We start from the raw sequence: 21,312 nt of genomic DNA, 5'->3' as shown, positions 1-21,312 counted from the left end.
TGTCTCTCTCTGTCCCAAAAATAAATAAACGTTGAAAAAAAAATTAATTAAAGAATCAAAGATGTAAAAACAAAAAAAAAAAAAAAGAAAAAAAAAAGAAGAAGAAGAAGAAGAAGAAAAAGAGGCAGCCTGCCCAGAGAGACCAACATTGAGGTAACCCGTATTACTCCAGAACTAGCTCAGCCCACATGTGGCCAAAATGGCCATTAAGATCAACATGATTTCCTTCAGTGACATGAGTCTGGTTTATTCAGCTTTCATATGGCATTCATTATGCTCACAGAGATCAAGGGGTGTGAAGTGAATATGAAATACACTTTTATTTTTTAAGAATTACTTTCCTTTTTTATTGTAAAAGTAAAACATGTTTAATGTGGACTACCATAAAAAAAGTATAAATATGAAAGTAATCTCAAGATCAGGATTTTTTTCTATACACACACACACACACACACATAAAGTACAGAAATATGTACCATGTCTCCATGCACCATGTCTGTATCTTCATTTTTATATAACATCACATAGCACTATTTCCATATCATTAAAAATCCTTTGTAAGCATCATTTCCATTCATGTAGATTTTGTATAATTTATTTAATCACTAACATTATTTGATTAAATTATGCTATATCTATTATTTATGTTATTTATTAAAGTTGGTATTTTTTTCTTTTCTTTCTTTCCCTCTTTATCCTCCCTCCCTCCCTCCCTCCCTTCCTTGCTTCCTTCCTCTTTTGCTATATCTTCTCCACTAATCCTGTGTCTTTCTTTTTTGTTCCTTAAATATCCCCGGAAGAAAATTACAGAACAAAGGGTATGAATATTTTCAAAGCTCTTGATATATGCTGCCAAAGTTTCCTTGGAAAAGACTGTAACAATTTACATTCCAACAGCTATGTATGAGAGTGTCCTAGAAACATAATTTCCTGATGAACATCTACAACTTTACTCAGGGAAACAGAGCTTTAGTTTTTAGTTCAATAAAGAAAACATCAAGCAGCTAAACTTTTCATCTGCCAAGAAAACTGTGTACATTGGCATCTTTGCCATGAAAGACTTAAAACCAGGCACAGACAGACCCACTGTGGACGTACCCGCTGGACACGAATGCCTTGCAAAGCCGATATTCTACAGGGGGTTGGCTGGTTGCCACTACTGCCAAGTCCAAGCTGCCCGTTTCCATTGTAACCCCAGACATAGACCTGAGAGAAAACCAGAGACTCAGTCCCATGAAAGACACATGCAAGTAAGCTCTCTGCTGTGAGAAACACGCCACCGATCAGGCAAATGGGTTTTTTTTCCTAAACAACATATGAAATAACTTTCTTACCTCGCCAGTGTTCACCACTGCCATTGAACACATCTGCCCACATGCTATGTTCACAACTACTTTATTCTGTAAGCAGCCTGTGACTCTTCGAGGGATTGGCTGATTGGCTGTTGATCCAGATCCTACCTGCCCGGAGTTGTTATAACCCCAGGCAAATACCTGGGGATCAATAAATGAAACACATTAACTTACAAAGTATCTCAATTAGAAATTAACATGTACTCATAATGCCTCATCTTTGTTTTCAAAATGCTTGATATCCATAAATTCTCACAACATAAGCAGAGAAGTTTTTGTAAAATTCATTCTTACAAAATTTACAATACTTTATAAAATTAGGTTATTGGTATTATCTGTACAAATAACAATAATGATCATCAAATATATAATATTTATCAAAATATCTACTTGGCTTCAGCCATATTTTCCAGCATTTTAGGGCTTTTCTTTTTGCAAATAAAACCCTTGAGTATATATATAGCAATATAGAAAGAACATTACAACCTTTTAAATTCTGCAGTTATAGAAATCCTTACTACATAAAGGTACATTTAATGATGTAACCACCATGATTATGAACTGCTAACAAGAATAAGGTTGAATTTGAGGGAGGTGGTTATTTTAATCAAATGACCATGTTTCCAAGATGGCTGTAACAATCCATATAATCTTACTGAAAAAAATCAATGAGATTTACGCTAACTATTCTCACCTCTCCATCAGATGTTAGCACCAAAGAATGGTAAGACCCACAGGCAACTTCAGTGACTTGTTTGTTTGACAAATTAGTAGAAATATGACAGGGCATTAAACCATGATTAGTTGTCCCATTGCCCAGCTGGCTATAAGCATTATGACCCCAGGTAAAGACTTCTCCTTCTGAAAATAAAAAGAAATAAAACCAGCTTTCAAAACATCTACTTTATTATATGAACATATATTGCATCCTTCTACAAATGAAAACTAAAAATTCATGTGCAAATGATAATTGACTTCCCTATCCCACCAAACTCATTCTATAAGATAATACACTTGGAAAATTTGAGATACTCTATCTCAAAGCAACAAGATGAAATTTAAATGGATGAGTTAAAATAGCTGGCAGATAGGTTGTAAATAAACAGCAGAGAAATGCTACTAAGAATAATAGGAGAAAACATCAGATTGAAAGTCAAGAGACTGTAGGTCATTTAATTTCCCTGGGCCTATTTTCTTATCTATAAAATGATCAAGTTAATTTTTAAAATATTTGTTATATATTATTTCTTATGTGGTATAATATATATTCAGAAAAGTTCATAAGATATATATGCAGTTTTATAAATAATTATAAAGCACACACCCATGTACCACCACTCAGGTCAAGAAATATAACCTTATGATCACTCCAAAAGCTCCCCATATATAATCCACAATAAGAGAATTTAGTTTTTCCTGTTTTTGAACTGTAAATAAATGGAACCATACAATATACACTCCTTGTGCTTGTATTTTCTACCATATTATCTCTGGGTGCTACATGCCAGATAATTTCTTCTGATCTTCCAGTTTACTAATTTTACTTTTGATATGCCCAAACTGCTATTAAACTTGCCCAAGGAGTTTTCATTTTGATAATTATATTGTTTATTTCATTCTTTTTCAAATCCTCTTTGATCTCTGCAGGTCTTCAAGCTGGTTTTTTATTTTTTCAAACATAATAAATACAGTCATCTTCTACCTGTAATAGCTGATACTTAGTATTCAGTGTTTGCTATCTTTTTTTGCTGGTTCTCATTCATGGTGCCTTGTTCCCTTGTGTACCTGGTTATCTTTTACTATGTGCTGCTAATTGCCATTGAAAACTCATTTTGCAATGGCATTATATTTCTTCAGGCCTAGGATGAAGTGAAGGTGCCTTCCTCTAGAAAGAATCCACATTAACTTCTGTCATGCCACTAAGGCGCTTAAAGGTAGTTCTTTAATAAATCCAAGGCTTGAGATTTCTTGGACTACCAGTCTGATGTGAATTGGAACACAAATCCATGATTACAATCCTTCAGGGAGAGGTTTTCTTTCTTTCTTTTTTCCTCCTTGCTTTTCTCACGGGCAAGGATTCTTCTGTTCAGTGCCTTAGAGATGGAAGAGCTGGCCCATTCTTGCCCCCAGAGCCTAGCCTTTGGTGTTCCTAGCCTAATGGGCTAGGTGTCTGACCCATGACTCCTTCACCTTGTGAGTACATCAAACCACAACTCATTTAGGTGGGGAAGCAGATGCCCTTAAGGCAAAACTAGCTTTAAGTTCCCCTTTAACCTTAGTTCATACTTTCTCTTGAATCCAATCCAGTAATTCCTCTCTGCCTTGTTAGTGCTTTGATGCCTCTATGGAAAAAAAAATTAAATATTTTATCTAGAATTTTTAGTTGTTTCCAGTGAAGAAGTGGTCCAAATAATCTAGACTATTACTGGCAACCAAAATTCCCTAAAATTTATGTGAAATAAGTATACAACACAGTATTTATAAACTTTATTTTCAATTCAAAGAATACTAATGAAATGAACACCTAGCTTAAGAAAAGTCTAAGGTATGATTTAATTATAATGTCTTATTAGTCTGAATTCATGAAATAGCCATCAGTCTATTATTCATGGTAATTATATTTCAGCCATCAGTCATTATTCATGGTAAGAATCCCAGTGTGCTAGGAGTCAGAGAACATCTTGGACTTAGCTTCAGTGTCTTAGTTCATAGATCAGAGATCTCAAGTTCAAAAAGTCCAGAGTGAGTTAATTTTAATGCAAAATAATTAAACTTATGAAGTGTAAACAAAAGGGGTTTACTGGGCTTATAGCACTGTCATTCTCACATCGAAAGTGCCAATAACTGCTAGATTCCATCTGCTCCATTATCTTACTCTGATACTCAGACATGTTCATATTTCACATTGTCCAAAGCACAGTCAAGTTCACAGGACAGAGCCGGAAACTCCTACCCAATCAAGAAGTATGTTCTCGATTTAACGGGTTGTCCCAAATCTTGTTTCTCAACAAATAAGGCAATGGCTAAACCTCTACACTGTGATCCTAGGTTACCTGTTGTGGCAAGGACAATATGGGGGCCACTCCCATAGCTGAGGCAGGCTATTTTTTTGCCACTTAAAGAATCCAGTCTCCGAGGTTCAATGGTGCTCTGGACGTCACCTAATCCCAAACAGCCACAGCAGTTTGTGCCAAGCACAAAAATCTGTGGGAAAACGACTGTTAGTTCAAGCACCTCTATTTCTGACAAACCTGTAATTACTGCTTCATTGTATAACATTATGTAACAAGTAAGAATGTACTCTCATGCTTTCTTCTTAACCGTAATTCCTCAGTTTCTGCCCCACTCCGTCGAATCTATTACGGTAAGAGGCTGAATTTTTTCTTCAAAATTTACCTCATCATTTACTGTAGTATATAAAACTTCATTGCCAGCGCTGCCAAAGACACAGGCCTGACGAATTAACTGCAGTTCTTTCTCAGAACAAAGGGAGAAAATTGGCCACTTTCCCACATCTAACATCTTCAAAGATGACAGAGTAGCCTGTACTGGCTGAAAAGGAAAAAAAAATACATATATATATATACATTAAGACTATTAATTAAAAAATACTTTTTTTTCCTTCCCCTTTTAATTCTGTAGAAGAGTCAGCACCAGTTCAGGCAGGGACGGCTCTCTTTTTGAGAGACCCTTTATAGCCACAGGAAATGCCTCTACAAACCCACTGCTTCAGTCCTGCTCTCACAGCCACCAAGAGACAGAGACTCCAGGTGGGATCAGATCTCACCTACTAATTTTCCTCAAGGCCACAGGAATCGTCCTGACTGACTTCTGGGAGGCCAAATGGCTAGCAAGTATTTTCAGCATTGGCTAGGTCTTAAATGTAGCTCTGGAAACTAGGCTGGTTGTAAAGGCAGGAAAAACAGAGAGACAGCACTGCTATTTCATCAGATGCCTAAGTCTTAACAAAAAGTGTCCTTGGAAAAGAACAATGCTGAAGGTGACCAAGAAAACGACCCAGAAGTGCCGGTTCATGGGTCCATTCTGACCACCAGTTGAGCAGTTAGCGGCTTCTCTCATTCCCCCCACTCAGGTTTGGAGATAGGAAGATACACCCACAAAGTGTGCATTCATTTGCTAGGGCTGCCATAACAAAGTACCACAGACCAAGTGGCTTACACAAAAGAAATTTATTTTCTCACAGTTCTGGAGGCTAGAAGTTCAAAATCAAAATGTCTACTAGTTTAGTTCCTCCTGAGGACTGCAAGGGAAGGATGTAGGTCTCTGTCTTGGGCTTGTAGATGGCCATCTTCTCCCTGTATCTTTACATCATCTTCCCTCTATACATGTCTGCCTCTGGGCCCAAATTTCCCCTCACCAGTCAGACTGGATTAGGGCTTACCATAATGACCTCATCGTAACTAAACCAAATGCATCGCAATGACCCCATTTCCAAATAAGGTCACCTTCTGAGGTACTGGAGAGTCTTAGTGCATGCCAGACTGGGTGGCTTATAAAAAACAAAAGCTTACTTTTCACAGTTCTGCAGTTGGAAATCTAAGATCAAGGCACCAAAGTGCTCATGTCCTGATGAAGGCCCCCTTCCTGCTTCATAGCCATTGCCTTCTCCCTGTTTCTTCACAGGATGAAAGGGTTAGGGATCTCTCTGAAGCACCTTTTATAAAGCACCAATCCCATTCATGAGGGTTCCACTACCTTTTGTTCCTTCCTCTATCTTTTGTTCTCTTCAGCCCCTTCAGATTGGATGATGCTCACCCACACCAGGGAGGGCAAACCATTTACTGAGCTCAACAATTCAAACGCTTTTCTCTTCTGTGAGGTAACACCCTCAGAGACACACGCAAGAGCAATGTTTAATCTGGGCACCAGTGGCCCACTCAAGCTAACACATAAAATTCAGCATCACACCATGTGAAGACACATAGTGAAGAAGCCCATGTGAACCAAAGAGGCAGAGACTGAAGCAATCCAGCTACAGGTCCAGGAACACCAAAGATTGCCAGGAGCCACCAGAAGCTGGGAAGAAGTAAGGAAGGCTTCTTCCTAGAGCCTTCAGAAAGCATGGCCCTGCTGATGCCTTAACTGCAGACTTGTAGTCTCCAGAGCTATAAAAGAATAAATTTCTATTGCTTCAAGCCACCCAGTTTGTGGTACTTTTTTCAACGTTTATTTATTTTTGGGACAGAGAGAGACAGAGCATGAACGGGGGAGGGGCAGAGAGAGAGGGAGACACAGAATCGGAAACAGGCTCCAGGCTCTGAGCCATCAGCCCAGAGCCTGACGCGGGGCTCGAACTCACGGACTGCGAGATCGTGACCTGGCTGAAGTCGGACGCTTAACCGACTGCGCCACCCAGGCGCCCCATGTGGTACTTTTTAAAGGCAGCCCTAACAAACTAATACAGAGGGTAAGCAGCTTATAACAGCTCACAGCACCATCCTGAGTTAATGGCAGCACCTGACCAAGATGAGCTCCTCTGATGCCAAACCCAGCCACTTTCCCTCACGATGTCATTCAAGTTCTAAGACTCTGTCTGGAGAAGGATGTCTTCTACTCCCTTTTGGGCAGCACCCAAGGCCACTACAGAGCTAAGGACAGAATCTTGTTAGGTTAGCTTTTATTCTAAGCTTCTACATAAATTATCCACCTCCATATCTCATGAAGGAATCTTATTTTCTATGGGGTCTTCATTTTATTTTTTTTTCCTATTTAAGTCTATAAATTTAAAAAAGAACAACATTTGGAATGTGACCTCAAATATTTATAGATGAACTAATGTGTGAGTTAAAAGAATTCTTATATATTATTTCCAACCTTCATAATTGTAGGGCATAGATATTGCTATCCTCATTTTAAATGCAAGGAAACTGAGGCACAGAAGCACTAAGTAACCCTCCAAGATCACTTGCTTCTAAAGATTGCTTTCCACACACCACATGTTGCAGAGAAAACAGTTCACATAAAGTTATACTACTGGTAGACCTACTGCTTGCAATCACAGGGCACTGGCTGGTCTCATAAACTCCTTGCTGAACAGGGCAGTAATCCACACTGTGGGCTACCTTCCATAAACAGGGCAGATGGCAATATACGATGAGAAAATAAGCACTGCTACCTCATTTTCTCCTTTCAAGCAGATTTTTGGATTGCAACTTGCCCTGCTACAAAAATCAAGTGGTCTCTTAGATGCCTAGAATCAGGTTATAAATCCAACAAGCTCCTAAACACTTGTCTACAAAGCATGGCCCACCTGTATAAAACCTCTAGTACCCACCCCCCACCCCCCCATGACTCTACTAACCACTGGACCTCATGTGTGTGTGTGTGTGTGTGTTGGGGGGGGGGGGGGGTGATGTCACCTGCAGTCATACATTTGTTAAAGGATGACACAGGTCAACAAAACATCAGGTCTGACTGTATCATTGAACATGTATTGAGTGCAAGGATCTAAAGATATAAAAACGAAACATCATCACTCCCTTCAAGGAGCTCACGATAGAAAACAAATATTTACAATATAACCTGGGTACAAAGGAGGTGTGAATACACTGCTTTCAAATATCTGTCAGACTAGCTCCTGGAGGTTAGTCATCAAAAATTCATTTTTCTAAGTCTTTTGGGGGAGTTATTTCATGGGGGAACTGATGACTTACTTTACGAAATGCATACATTTACACTTTTTGAGGTAAACATTTAGTATCAGTCTCAAGGAACTGTAACATCTTTGTTCACAGAAGAAAAATACATTTTTCTCTCCACCACACTCAAGAGTATATACAGCTGTATACACTGTATGTATTATAAACATGTACATGTATTATATGTATATATACACTTTGTGTATATAATAAGTGTGTAGGTAGCATAGGGTTCACATATAGTGCACCTTGTAGGGCCTGCAGCCACCCTGCATGACAGCAGCCATCTCTACAAAAGGCACCCAACCACCTCTGTGCCCACCTGCTAAATAAGGGACTGGCTGAGCAAGAGCCAAGGCAGGCAACAGACAAATCTGAATGGGGCAAAAACATTGCCAGGAAATGAGAGCTTAGCAGTAGAGAAGATAAGTCATCTAGATTTCAGTCCCTAGAATTCAGTCCTAATTTGGCCCAGGTAATCCTCCTTCCTACAGATAACATTATTATAGGTAATAACTATTTCCTGGCCAGATTTCCTTTACTACTTTGCTCACATCCAGCCCCTCACCCCCGTCTTTCACTGGCATCTATCTGGGAGACACAAAGTAGTGAAATTTTAACATTAGCTCAAGAAAAATATAATTAAGGAAACTAAGCTCCATAAAATTAGAGACCAAGAAGCATTTTATTATCCTTTTGAGTATGTGCTACCGATCTAACTCTGCTTCTCTAACAATATGAAGAACCAAACAGATTATGATACTTCACCTGACTCCAGACGATTACTAAGTTGTCACAATTAAATTTAAAATACCGCATATAGCATTAGAACCAAAATTACCCGTTGGGCATGCCTAACAAAAAAAAAGTTATTTTAAAAAACCCACCAACACCTTGCCTTTTGAAGACTTCCTGGCAATGTAACACTTTATATGTAATAAAGTCATTTCATTGCTAATTCTGTGAGTCTGTTCTTCTATTTTACAAAATCTGTTGCTCCCAGGAAAAATTAGGAATTTTTCTGTTAGCATTTTATAACATTCTCAAGTTCTATACATTACTTTTGTAAGCTACTTTCATACTTCCTACAAGGGTTCACAACAAACACGTCCATGGTGATACTATGGTTCAGTTTTAGAAGTTCTGCCATCTTTGCACACTATGCTGGCTTTGTATAATTATTTACATCTTTTATTGTGTTTTGACCATATTTATTTAAAAAGAGCAGAAAACAGGAAAATGAAAGTTAACAGTGGCAGTTAATATTGTTACTAACGAAGAACAGACATCATGTCAATTTAATAAAATTAACATAAGATGGAAAATGATGTGCATGCTGAAAAGTGTGAAACTTCTAACATCAGTTGGACACTGACAAGACTTAAGCTGGTTGACTGTAATGTTAAGCTGTGGTGGAAAATGAATAAGTTAAAGAATATCTGTGATGAATTAAGAATATGTCATCTAAGATTAGGTGTTTTATAGTTTTCTGAAATCTCTGGGAATGGAGCAAACATTGCTCAACTCAGACCCTCTTGCAGGGTGATATTATCTGTGAAAGCAGGGATGGTCTGTACTCCTCATCCAGCTCAAAAGGCACCATCTTCAGGAACCCTGCCCTACCCCTCAGACAATACCCACAGTTTTCTGCCAGCCCCTTTGGCATTCTCTGTACCCACAGTAATTATGTTTGCATCTGAGTAACTACACTGTGAGCCCCTCAAAGACAAGTACTATCTCACTGATCTTCCTATTGGATGACCAACAGATGATTGGTATAGGTTTCATGCAACAGAAAATACATGCTCCAGAGGCATGTTTTTGTTTGTTTTTTCTAACCTTGCCACTTTCTCCATAGGAAAGGGAAAGCTCTTCTTCCATATGGACTCAGTCCTGTGCAGTCCCTGAGGAAAAAGTATGTGGTAAAATCAGGATCCTGCATGTGGAATGAAACTAGGCAGGTTAAAATTATTTTACTTCCAATTAACAGAGAAAATAAGCTAAGCTCAAATATGGTGAAGGGAAGATAAGGGAATTAAGGTGTAGGCATGAGAGTTAACAGCTATAAAAACCAAAAGGTGTTTTAACTGTTCTGAAACTATCTTATGGTCTCTTATGTAATCCTCCTGCTGAGGTCTGGAAAAGTAATCCCAGGATAAATGAAGATTCTTAAATCTATAAGGAAATAAGTAGAAAATTTTCATTTTACAGTTGACCTCCTCTAGATAAGGAAAAATAAAATTTTAGACCTTGGTCAAATTTTCCCTGGGATTGGAAAGTTCCAAATCTGTGAACAGCAGACTTATCAGTTCTCAGCTCCACTGAAGAGTGTACGATTTGCTAAGCTGGAAAAAAAAAAAAAAAAAAAAAGAAAGAAAGAAAGAAAAAGGAGGAATGAATGAAAAAAATGAAAGGATGAACCAAATATGGCTTTGTTATCCTAGACTTTAACAAAAAATCTGCAACAACAGCCACCAAGTATGTAGCAACAGCACTGAACGTTCTTGCCTTAATTAACCATCTCCACAATGACTACTTTCTACCACATAGAAGTAACAGCAGAAGCAGCTCTAACAAAAGATACGCAGTATGTCTAGACTGTGGTTCAATCATTACACAGTTAACTATCCCATCACTAAAAACATATATAAAGAAATATTCTCCTCTACCCCAAAGCAATAGAATGAAATCGTATTTAATAATGTTGATATTTCTGATTTATTAGTTTGGGTTCTATTTACTCAAACAAATACAATCCACATTTCAAAGGGACTAACATCAGAACATTTTATCTGATATTATTTATAAGCAGTTAGAGCTTTATAATAGAGAATGCTGGTAAAATTTTGTTCTCATCAGCTATGGAAAGGTCTCTTAGAATATAAGGAATAATCATATTCAGAATAACTGTAACTCAAACTATGACAACTGATACAAATCATTGTTTCTAATGTTTGGAAAAGATATGCTTGTTTTTAAAATAATCACTTAGACTTTTCTCACTTATTTATTTATAAAACTTGGTCTAGTTGCCAATATGGGAAGATAATTTCATGTGACAGTTAATCCTACTTGATCTGTGCTTCTCTATTAATTTGCAAGCGTTGTTAAGAGAGGCAACCCTGACTCGTTCATTGCTATAACCACCGCAGGACATGGGTCACAACAGACCACAATACCATATACTGGTTGAAAGCATCCTTTGAATACAGCTTTTTGTATACAAGAGACTGCCTGCATTGAAGATTCTTTTTGTTTTGTTTCATCCTAACTGCATCATCTACATTTTGCCCCAAGTTTACTAGAACAAAAAACAAAAAGAGGAGAGGGAAAAAAGAAAGAGGAAGAGAAAAAAACTAGAAAAGAAGTCAAAGGCAAGAAAAAAGAGGAAATTAATAAGAGGAGAAAAAGGGACCAAAGAAGAGATGCCTCTCATTGTATTGTAGGCTACCGTGTGCCTAGTAGAAGGGAAATCTTTCCAACACATTAACCAGTAATCCCGGTTTGTCGTTTCCCACCCTACCCCTCACTCTACCATTGTAAGTAACCAATTCCATCGTTTTCTGGTTTATTCTTCCTGTTTCGTTTCCTCCTTACATAAAAAATAGCAATTTTATATACTCTTGGGCAATTTGCATTTTTTTAAAACTCAGTTAACAATATGTCTCCTGGAAATCATTTCATATCAGCTAACAGAGTTTTTGTTTTGTTTTGTTGGTTTGTTTAATCAACTGAGTATCCTAGTTTTTAAAGGAAGAAAATAAATAGCTCTTTTTGGTGTCTTTGATCAATTTCAATTATAGTACCTATTTAAAAATTAGAGTGGTGGAACACAGCCCATTGTGTTTGACACTCAAGTTAAGACATAATTGCATTAGTGGCATATTGAAATTACCACAATCAAAGAAATAACATTTGTAAGATTCAACTAACATTAACCATAAGATTAACATAATTTCATCTTTATTGGTCAGAACATTCTTGACGATTTAAAAATGATTCAAGAATAAGTACTATTGCACAGTACTGTGAAAAAAAACTGTTGAATTCTCTAGCATTGTAGAAAGTAGACTGATTTTTTTTCTCACATTATTTCAGTGTGATACAAACATAACAGAGAAAACTAGCATCAATTTGCACCACTTAAGGAATATAGTTTATGGAATATATGTGAGTATTATAGTTCTCTTATTCTATTTTCTACATGATTTTAGCAGGCTATTATTACTATCAATGTTATAGCAGTATATCAATATATACTTCCTAAAAATCCACAATATACAGAATACCATACCTTTGAATTACAAATAACAGTAGCAACAATAATAATGGTTAAAATAAACAGTAACCCTGTGCCAAGTATTAAGTGCCTTATATTATCTCATTAAACTTTACAATAGCCAAAATGAACAGACACAATCATTGCCTCCATTTTATGGACATGTTTACAAAACTTTACCAACCATCACCAACCAGTCGGGGTTAGAGCCAATATTTGAACACAAGATGGATTTCAAAACTTCTCTCTTGGACCCTCTCCTGTATTTCAAGGATATTTTAAGTTTTCCTATGTACGTTCCCATTTTATTTTGTACTGACTGGCTGGGAAAGTTCCCTCCAAATATTTTTGTACCTGATTGTTTTAAGTTTCTGGAGCTCAGTATTCAGTCATCTTTAATCCTGTTCTGTCTAGATCCTTGTAAAGTTGTCTTCTAGGATAAAGTTAATGTGACTGAAAAACATAAATACATAAATTCTATTAGAGAAAAACAGAGAAGGAAAAGAATATACCATCTTGCAACTACAACAAGCTATTATTTATCTGAGAAGTATACAGTTTAAAAACTGTATTAGCTCTGTTATTAAAAAGTCAGTAGATATGCTCAATTATTAAAAATCAATATTCTAAAATATAACTTTTAGATTTTATACTTTGTAAGTTTTGGGACAATACTTCACCAACTTGAATAATGTAACATACGAAAAAACTCTATACAGTTTAATTTGTAATATGTCAACACAGAAAATGTAAGAGAAGCCATCTGGAATATGAAAAAAGCAAAACTTTCATACTTTTGGAAGAAGGTATAGAAAACATCTTTGTGACCTTAGGGCAGGGAAAGATTTCTTAAATAAGACACAGAAGCATAAACCACAATGTCTGGTAAAACTTAAAAAAAATATGGCATACTAAAAAACAAAATGAACAAAGGAAAACACATGCCACAGAATGAGAGAAGATATTTTCAACATATATAACTGGTGGCTTACAAAGAATTTGTATCCAGAATAAATACCTAAAACTCAGTAACAAAAAAAACAATCCAATTTAGAAATGGGCAAAAGACCAGAAAACTCACAGAAACAATAAACATATTAAGAGATGCTCAAATTCACTATGGAAATGCAATCACAGTGAGACAGAGCTCACCCATCTGCAAAATTAAAGGGGGATAATACCTAGTGTTGGTGAGGATACATATCATAAAGCACACTCATACTGCTGTAAGAAAAGCAACTGGTATAATCACTTTAGAGAGTAACTCAACAATATTTAGGCCAGAGCAGTGTCTTTTGATCTTTTTTTTTTTTTTTGATACATGTATGTACCTGAAACAAAAGTTCGACAAAATAATTCTTACTCTTATTATATGATGTGCTTAAGGACATCCTTTTTTCTATTTTTTCTGTCTTACTCTATTCTACTGTATCCTACTCTATTTTATCCTTTCCTATTTCACTATTTAAAAGAAAATGCTGGTCGGAGGAGCTAAGATGGCGGAACAGGATCGAAGTTTTTTTTGTGTCTCGTGTCCATGAAATACAGCCAAACCAACACTAAACCATGCTGCACACCTAGAAAACTGATCTGAGGATTAACACAACAATCTACACAACTGAACCACAGAATTCAGCAGGTACGTGGCATGGAGAGGTGAATTTGGGGAGCAAGAAGCCACAAAAGGTAGGGAACCGCTTTTGGGGGCGGAGAGAGGACGGAGACTGGGGAGGGGGGTAGAATACGGGAAAAGCACCCCTCCCCAAAAGCAGCTGGAGAGAAAATGGAAAAGTGGAAATGGCTGCAGGGACTGAACTAAAAAGGGAGAAAGGAGAAAGGAGAGGGTTTAAATTCCATTAAGACTCTAAACACGGGGAGCGCAGAGTCTGCAACTCTGCAGCTCAATACCTGGATGTGCTCTGGTGTGAAGGGTGAATCCCCAGGAGTAGAGTGGATTCTGGGGTTCTTCAGGTCACGTGGGGAGAGGCGGTTCCCCTGCTGGGAGGACACCGGGTAGAGGCTGTGTGGGTCCCCCAAAGGCAAGGTCCAAGTGGACCCGGGAGAACAACCACATTCGCTGGTGCTGGAACAAGGTCGTTAAGGGTAAAGCCTGGTGCCAGATGTGTGTTGTGATTTTCCATACTCCCTGAAACGCTGCTGCTGCACTATCTTGCGAACTTTTTCTGGGGAGGGCTGGCACCCAGCCATAGTCTCTGGGCATTGGCAGCGGCATGGCCCCACAAATGTTCCTGGGTGCGGCTGGCACCCAGACATTGCTCGATGAGACCCTCCTGCAGATGGGCAGAAAGGGTCAAAGCCGCAGTCCCTCAGAAGTAAGAGGTCGGGAAAAACAGCCACGTCTGAGACAAAACTCAGGAGGGAGGTGCTGCCTGGGGCTTGGTCATGGACTGTGTAAAAGCGGGAGTGGATAGAAGCCAAAGACAAAGGACTGGTGCACGATTGCTGATCGGGGAGAACAGAGTTCCAATACTAGAGACTGGCTAGCTGGGTGATGCCATTTTTACCACTCCTGCGCGTGCGCATGCGCACCCACGAGCACTACAACAATCCACCCCAGTAAGGTAAGCAGCACCATCTACTGGAGAACCGAACCGTTACACTGAGTCCCGCGCAACTGGGCCAACCTTGATCTTCAGGAACACAAGTCTCTCCGCCTGCTTAGTTTATGGACTATAAAGTGCTTCATAGTTTGACTTCTAGGGGAAAATGAAGTGATTTCAGTCATATTTTCAGTATGTTCACTGGCCCATCTATTCAATTTTCTTTTTTTCTATTTTTTGTTTCTTTTCTTTTTCTTGAACACATAAAGAGAAAAACCTCATTTTTATTTTCAATTTTTATTAAAAATATTTTAATTTGGGGGGCACTTGGGTGGCTCACTCGGTTAAGCATCGGATGTCAGCTCAGGTCATGACCTCATGATTTGTGAGTTAAAGCCCTGCATCGGGCTCTGTGCTGACAGCTCAGAGCCTGGAGCCTGCTTCCTCTCTCTCTGCCCCTCCCCTGCTCATGATCTCTCTCTCTCAAAAATAAATAAACATTAACAAAAATGTAAACAATATTTTATTTTTTTCTACTGTATTTTTTACTTTTGGGTAAATTTCTTCAAATTCTATTTAATTCCACCAATTCATTTTAGTCACTTCAGTGTATTCATTTTTTCAAATTTTCAAACAATTTGTTTTTTTCGTTCCCCTTTTTTCTCTAATCTGTCAAGACCCTTTCAACACCCAGACCAAAACACACCTAAGATCTAGCATCATATATTTGATTTTGTGTGTGTGTGTGTTTCTTTGTTTTTAACACTTAATTTTTTTACCTCATTAATCCTTTTTCTCCCTTCAAAATGATGAAACGAAGGAATTCACCCCAAAGGAAAGAGCACGAAGAAACGACAGCCAAGGATTTAACCAACAGAGACAGAAACAAGATGTCTGAACCAGAATTTAGAATCACGATAATACGAACACTAGCTGGAGTCGAAAATAGATTAGAATCCCTTTCTGCGGAGATAAAAGACGTAAAAGCTAGTCAGGATGAAATAAAACATGCTATAACTGAGCTGCAATCTTGGATGGATGCCACGGCAGCAAGGATGGATGGGGCAAAACAGGAATGAGCGATATAGAGGACAAATTTATGAAGAATAATGAAGCAGAAAAAAAGAGGGAGATTAAGGCAAAAGAGCATGATTTAAGAATTAGACAAATCAGTAATTCATTAAAAAGGAAAAAACATCAGAATCACAGGCGTTCCAGAAGAGGAAGAGAGAGAAATAGGGGTAGAAGGGTTATGTGAACAAATCATAGTGGAAAATTTTCCTAACCTAGGAAAAGACACAGATATCAAAACTCAGGAAGCACACAGAACTCCCATTAGATTCAACAAAAACTGACCATCAATAAGGAATATCATAGTCAAATTCACAAAATACTGAAGCCAGGAGAGAATCAGGAAAGCAGCAAGGGAAAAAAAGTCCCTAACCTACAAGGGAAGACATATCAGGTTTGTAACAGACCTATCCACAGAAACTTTGCAGGCCAGAAAGGAGTGGCAGGATATATTAATTGTGCTTGACTCAGAAAAATATGCAGCCAAGAATTCTTTATGCAGCAAGGGTGTCATTCAAAATAGGAGGTAAAGTTTCCCAAACAAAACTTAAAGGAGTTCATGACCACTAAAACAACCCTGCAAAAGATTTTAAGGGGGACTCTCTGAGGGGAGAAAAGATAAAATAAATAAATAAATAATAAACAAATAAATAAATAAATGAATACCAAAAGCAACAAAGACTAGAAAGGACCAGAGAACACCACCAGAAACTCCAACTCTACAAGCAACATAATGGCAATACATTCATATCTTCCAGTACTCAATCTAAACATCAATGGACTCAATGCTCCAATCAAAAGACATAGGGTAACAGAATGGATAAGAAAACAAGATCCATCTATATGCTGTTTACAAGAGACCCACTTTAGACCTAAAGACACCTTTAGACTGAAAGTAAGCAAATGGAGAACCATCTATCATGCTAATGGTCAACAAAAGAAAGCCAGAGTAGCCATACTTATATCAGATAATTTAGACTTTAAAGACTGTACCAAGAGATGAAGAAGGGCATTATATCAAAATCAAGGGGTCTACCCACCAAGAAGACCTAATAATTCTAAACATTTATGCACCAAATGTGGCAGAACCCAAATATATAAATCAATCACAAACATAAAGAAACTCATCGATAGTAATACCATAAAAGTAGGAGACTTCAACACCCCACTCACAGCAATGGACAGATCATCTAGTCAAAAAATCAACAAGGAAACAATGGCTTTGAATAACACCCTGGACCACATGGACTTAACAGATATATTCAGAACATTTCATCCTAAAGCAACAGAATATACATTCACCTCCAGTGCACATGGAACGTTCTCCAGAACAGACCACATACTGGGACACAAATCAGCCCTCAGCAAGTACAAAGGATCGATATCATACTGTGCATATTTTCAGACCACAACGCTATGAAACTCGAAATCAACCACAAGAAAAAATTTGGAAAGGTAACAAATACTTGGAGACTGAAGAACATCCTAGTGAAGAATGAATGGGCTAACCAAGCAGTTAAAGATGAAATTAAAAAGTTCATGGAAGCCAATGAAGATGATAATACCACAACCCAAAACCTCTGGCACACAGCAAAGGCAGTCATAAGAGGAAAGTATATAGCAATCCAGGCCTTCCTAAAGAAGGAAGAAAGACCTCAGATACACAACCTAACCTGAGGCCTTAAAGAGCTGGAAAAAGAACAGCAAATAAAACCCAAAACCAGCAGAAGACAGGAAATAATAAAGATTAGAGCAGAAACTAATGCTATCAAAACCAAAAAAAAAAAAAAAAAAAAAAAAGTAGAACAGATCAACGAAAGCAGAAGCTGGTTCTTTGAAAGAATTAAGAAAATTGATAAACCACTAGCCAGTTTGATCAAAAAGAAAAGGACCCAAATACATAAAATCAAGAATGAAAGAGGAGAAATCACAACCAACACAGCAGAAATAAAAACAATAATAAGAGGATATTATGAGCAATTATATGCCAATAAAATGGGCAACCTGGAAGAAATGGACCAATTCCTAGAAACATATATACTACCAAAACTGGAACAGGAAGAAATAGAAAGACCCATAACCAGTAAGGAAATCGAATTAGGAATCAAAAACCTCCCAAAAAACAAGAGTCCAGGACCAGATGGCTTTCCAGGGGAATTCTACCAAACATTTAAGGAAGAGTTAACACCTACTCTCTTGAAGCTGTCCCAAAGAATAGAAATGGAAGGAAAACTTCCAAACTCTTTCTATGAAACCAGCATGACCTTGATTCCAAAACCAGACAGAGACCCCACTAAAAAGGAGAACTAGAGACCGATTTCCCTGATGAACATGGATGCAAAAATCCTCAAGAAGATATTAGCCAACCAGATCCAACGATACATTAAAAAAATTATTCACCACGACCAAGTGGGATTTATACCTGGGATGCAAGTCTGGTTCAATATCTGCAAGTCTGGTTCAATATCTGCAAAACAATTAACGTGATTCATCACATCAATAAAAGAAAGGACAAGAACCACATGATCCTCTCAATAGATGCAGATAAAGCATTTGACAAAATACAGCATCTTTTCTTGATAAAAACCCTCCAGAAAGTAGGGATAGAAGGATCATACCTCGAGATCATAAAAGCCATATATGAAAGACCCAATGCTAATATCATCCTCAATGGGGAAAAACTGAAAGCTTTCCCCCTAAGGTCAGGAACAAGACAGGGATGTCCACTCTCGCCACTGTTATTCAACATAGTATTGGAAGTCTTAGCCTCTGCAATCAGACAACACAAAGAAATAAAAGGCATCCAAATCAGCCAGGAGGAGGTCAAACTTTCACTCTTTGCAGATGACATTATACTCTATATGGAAAACCCAAAAGATTCCACCAGAAAACTGCTAGAACTGATTTATGAGTAGAGCAAAGTTGCATGATATAAAATCAATGCACAGAAATCGGTTGCATTCCTATACACCAACAATGAAGCGACAGAAAGAGAAATCAAGAAATTGATCCCATTTACAATTTCACCAAAACCCATAAAATACCTAGGAATTAATCTAACCAAAGAGGTGAAAATCTATACACTGAAAACTATAGAAAGCATATGAAAGAAATTGAAGAAGACACAAAAACATGGAAAAAGATTCCATGCTCCTGGATAGGAAGAACAAATATTGTTAAAATGTAGATACTACCCAAAGCAATCTACATATTGAATGCAATCCCTATCAAAATAACACCAGCATTCTTCACAGAGCTAGAACAAACAATCCTAAAATTTGTATGGAACCAGAGAAGACCCTGAATAGCCAAAGCAATCTTGAAAAAGAAAACCAAAGCAGGAGGCATCACAATCCCGGACTTCAAGCTATACTACAAAGCTGTAATCATCAAGACAGTATGGTACTGACACAAGAACAGACACTCAGATCAATGGAACAGGGAACCCAGATATGGACTCACAAAGGTATGGCCAACTAATCTTTGACAAAGCAGGAAAGATTATCCAATGGAATAAAGACAGGCTCTTCAGCAAGTGGTTCTGGGAAAAATGAACAGCGACATGCAGAAAAATGAACCTGGACCACTTTCTTATACCATACATAAAAATAAACTCAAAATGGATGGAAGACCTAAATGTAAGACAGGAAGCCATCAAAATCCTCAAGGAGAAAGCAGGCAAAAACCTCTTTGATCTTGGCCACAGCAACTTCTTACTCAACACGTCTCCGGAGGCAAGGGAAATAAACACAAAAATGAACTACTGGGACCTCATCAAAATAAAAAGCTTCTGCACAGCGAAGGAAACAATCAGCAAAACTAAAAGGCAACCGACAGAATGGGAGAAGATATTTGCAAATGATATATCAGATAAAGGGTTAGGATCCAAAATCTATAAAGAATTTATCAAACTCAACACCCAAAAAAACAAATAATCCAGTGAAGAAATGGGCAAAACACATGAATAGACACTTCTCCAAAGAAGACATCCAGATGGCCAACCGACACATGAAAAATTGCTCAACATCACTCATCATCAGGGAAATAAAAATCAAAACCACAATGAGATACCACCTTACACCTGTCAGAATGGCTAACAGTAACAACTCAGGCAACAACAGATGTTGGCAAGGATGGGGAGAAAGAGGATCTCTTTTGCATTGTTGGTGGGAATGCAAGCTGGTGCAGCCACTCTGGAAAACAGTATGAAGTTTCCTCAAAAAATTACAAATAGAACTAGCCTACAACCCATCAATTGCACTACTAGGTATTTATCAGGGATACAGGTATGCTGTTTCGAAGGGACACACGCACCCCAATTTTTATAGCAGCACTATCAACAACAGCTAAACTATGGAAAGAGCCCAAATGTCCATCGAGGGATGAATGGATAAAGAAGATGTGGTACATATATTCAATAGATTATTACTCAGCAATCAAAAAGAATGAAATCTTGCCATTTGCAACTACGTGGATGGAACTGGAGGGTATTATGCTAAGCGAAATTAGTCAGAGACAGGCAAATATGACTTCACTCATATGAGGACTTTAGGACACAGAACAGATGAACGTAAGGGAAGGAAAGCAAAAATAACATAAAAACAGGGAGCGAGACAAAACATAAGAGACTCAAATATGGAGCACAAACAGAGGGTTACTGGAGGGGTTGTGGGCGGGGGGGATGGGCTAAATGGGCAGGGGCCATTAGGGAATCTACTCCTGAAATTATTGTTGTACTATATGCTAACTAATTTGGATGCAAATTAAAAAAATAAAATTAAAAAAAAAAGAAAATGCTAGTCTCGACTCACTAAAATAATTTCATGATCACTAAGAAGTCACACCTTACAGCTTGGACAGTGCTGGCCTAGATAAACTCTAGAGCATATTCACAATTGTTTGCAATAGAAGAACACTAGAAATAGCAAACAAAATTGATCAACAGGATTCCTCAACAGAATTTATCAACTGTGGCATGTGGATACCATGCAGCAATTAAAATTAGACAGAATCAACACAGATAAATCTCCAAAATAATTTTAGCCAAAAACCACTCAGTCACAGAATGATACAGATGGTACACTATTTGATAAATTAATTCATCAAATTTAATAAAATTTAAAACATGCAGAAGACAATACTATTTTAATGTGTCATGGATACTGACATATACATGAGTGGAGTCTGATGGGAATTTTTTTTAATAGGAGAGTTTTGATAAGGGTAATGCGAAAGATAAAATTTTCCATGTAATTCTTTCAGTGAATTGGTATGATTGGCTTTTCCATCTGAGAAGGCAGTTTTCAAGATATTAAACTTAAATTATATTAATAATCTGAGTATAGGAGAATAGTTACCCAATGTTAAAGAAAACACCATTTTGGAGTCAA

The 21,312-nt window shown here is 37.7% G+C and overlaps 1 protein-coding gene across 10 annotated transcripts in view; it reads right to left on the bottom strand.

Moving 5' to 3' along the window:
- RCBTB2 (RCC1 and BTB domain containing protein 2) overlaps positions 1–21,312 on the bottom strand; it is a 59,812-nt gene that overhangs the window by 16,525 nt on the left and 21,975 nt on the right. For 7 of the 10 annotated variants that reach the window (XM_040448412.1, XM_040448417.1, XM_040448411.1 and 4 more), the window contains 7 exons: positions 12,645–12,743; positions 9,851–9,915; positions 4,749–4,904; positions 4,406–4,556; positions 2,047–2,213; positions 1,335–1,493; positions 1,099–1,206 (listed from right to left, as the gene is read on the bottom strand). In XM_040448412.1, coding sequence (XP_040304346.1) covers positions 1,099–1,206; positions 1,335–1,493; positions 2,047–2,213; positions 4,406–4,556; positions 4,749–4,904; positions 9,851–9,892 — 783 coding nt within the window. In that variant the 5' untranslated portion in view covers positions 9,893–9,915; positions 12,645–12,743. Of the gene's footprint in view, positions 1–1,098; positions 1,207–1,334; positions 1,494–2,046; positions 2,214–4,405; positions 4,557–4,748; positions 4,905–9,850; positions 9,916–12,644; positions 12,744–14,198; positions 14,349–21,312 lie in introns of those variants that run through there. The other 3 variants (XM_040448413.1, XM_040448421.1, XM_040448420.1) reach the window with 3 other exon arrangements.

Source organism: Herpailurus yagouaroundi, unplaced genomic scaffold, assembly GCF_014898765.1.
Source record: "Herpailurus yagouaroundi ecotype Mexico unplaced genomic scaffold, PumYag 197, whole genome shotgun sequence".
NCBI lineage: Eukaryota > Metazoa > Chordata > Mammalia > Carnivora > Felidae > Herpailurus > Herpailurus yagouaroundi.
This window is presented reverse-complemented; position numbering and strand designations above follow the sequence as displayed.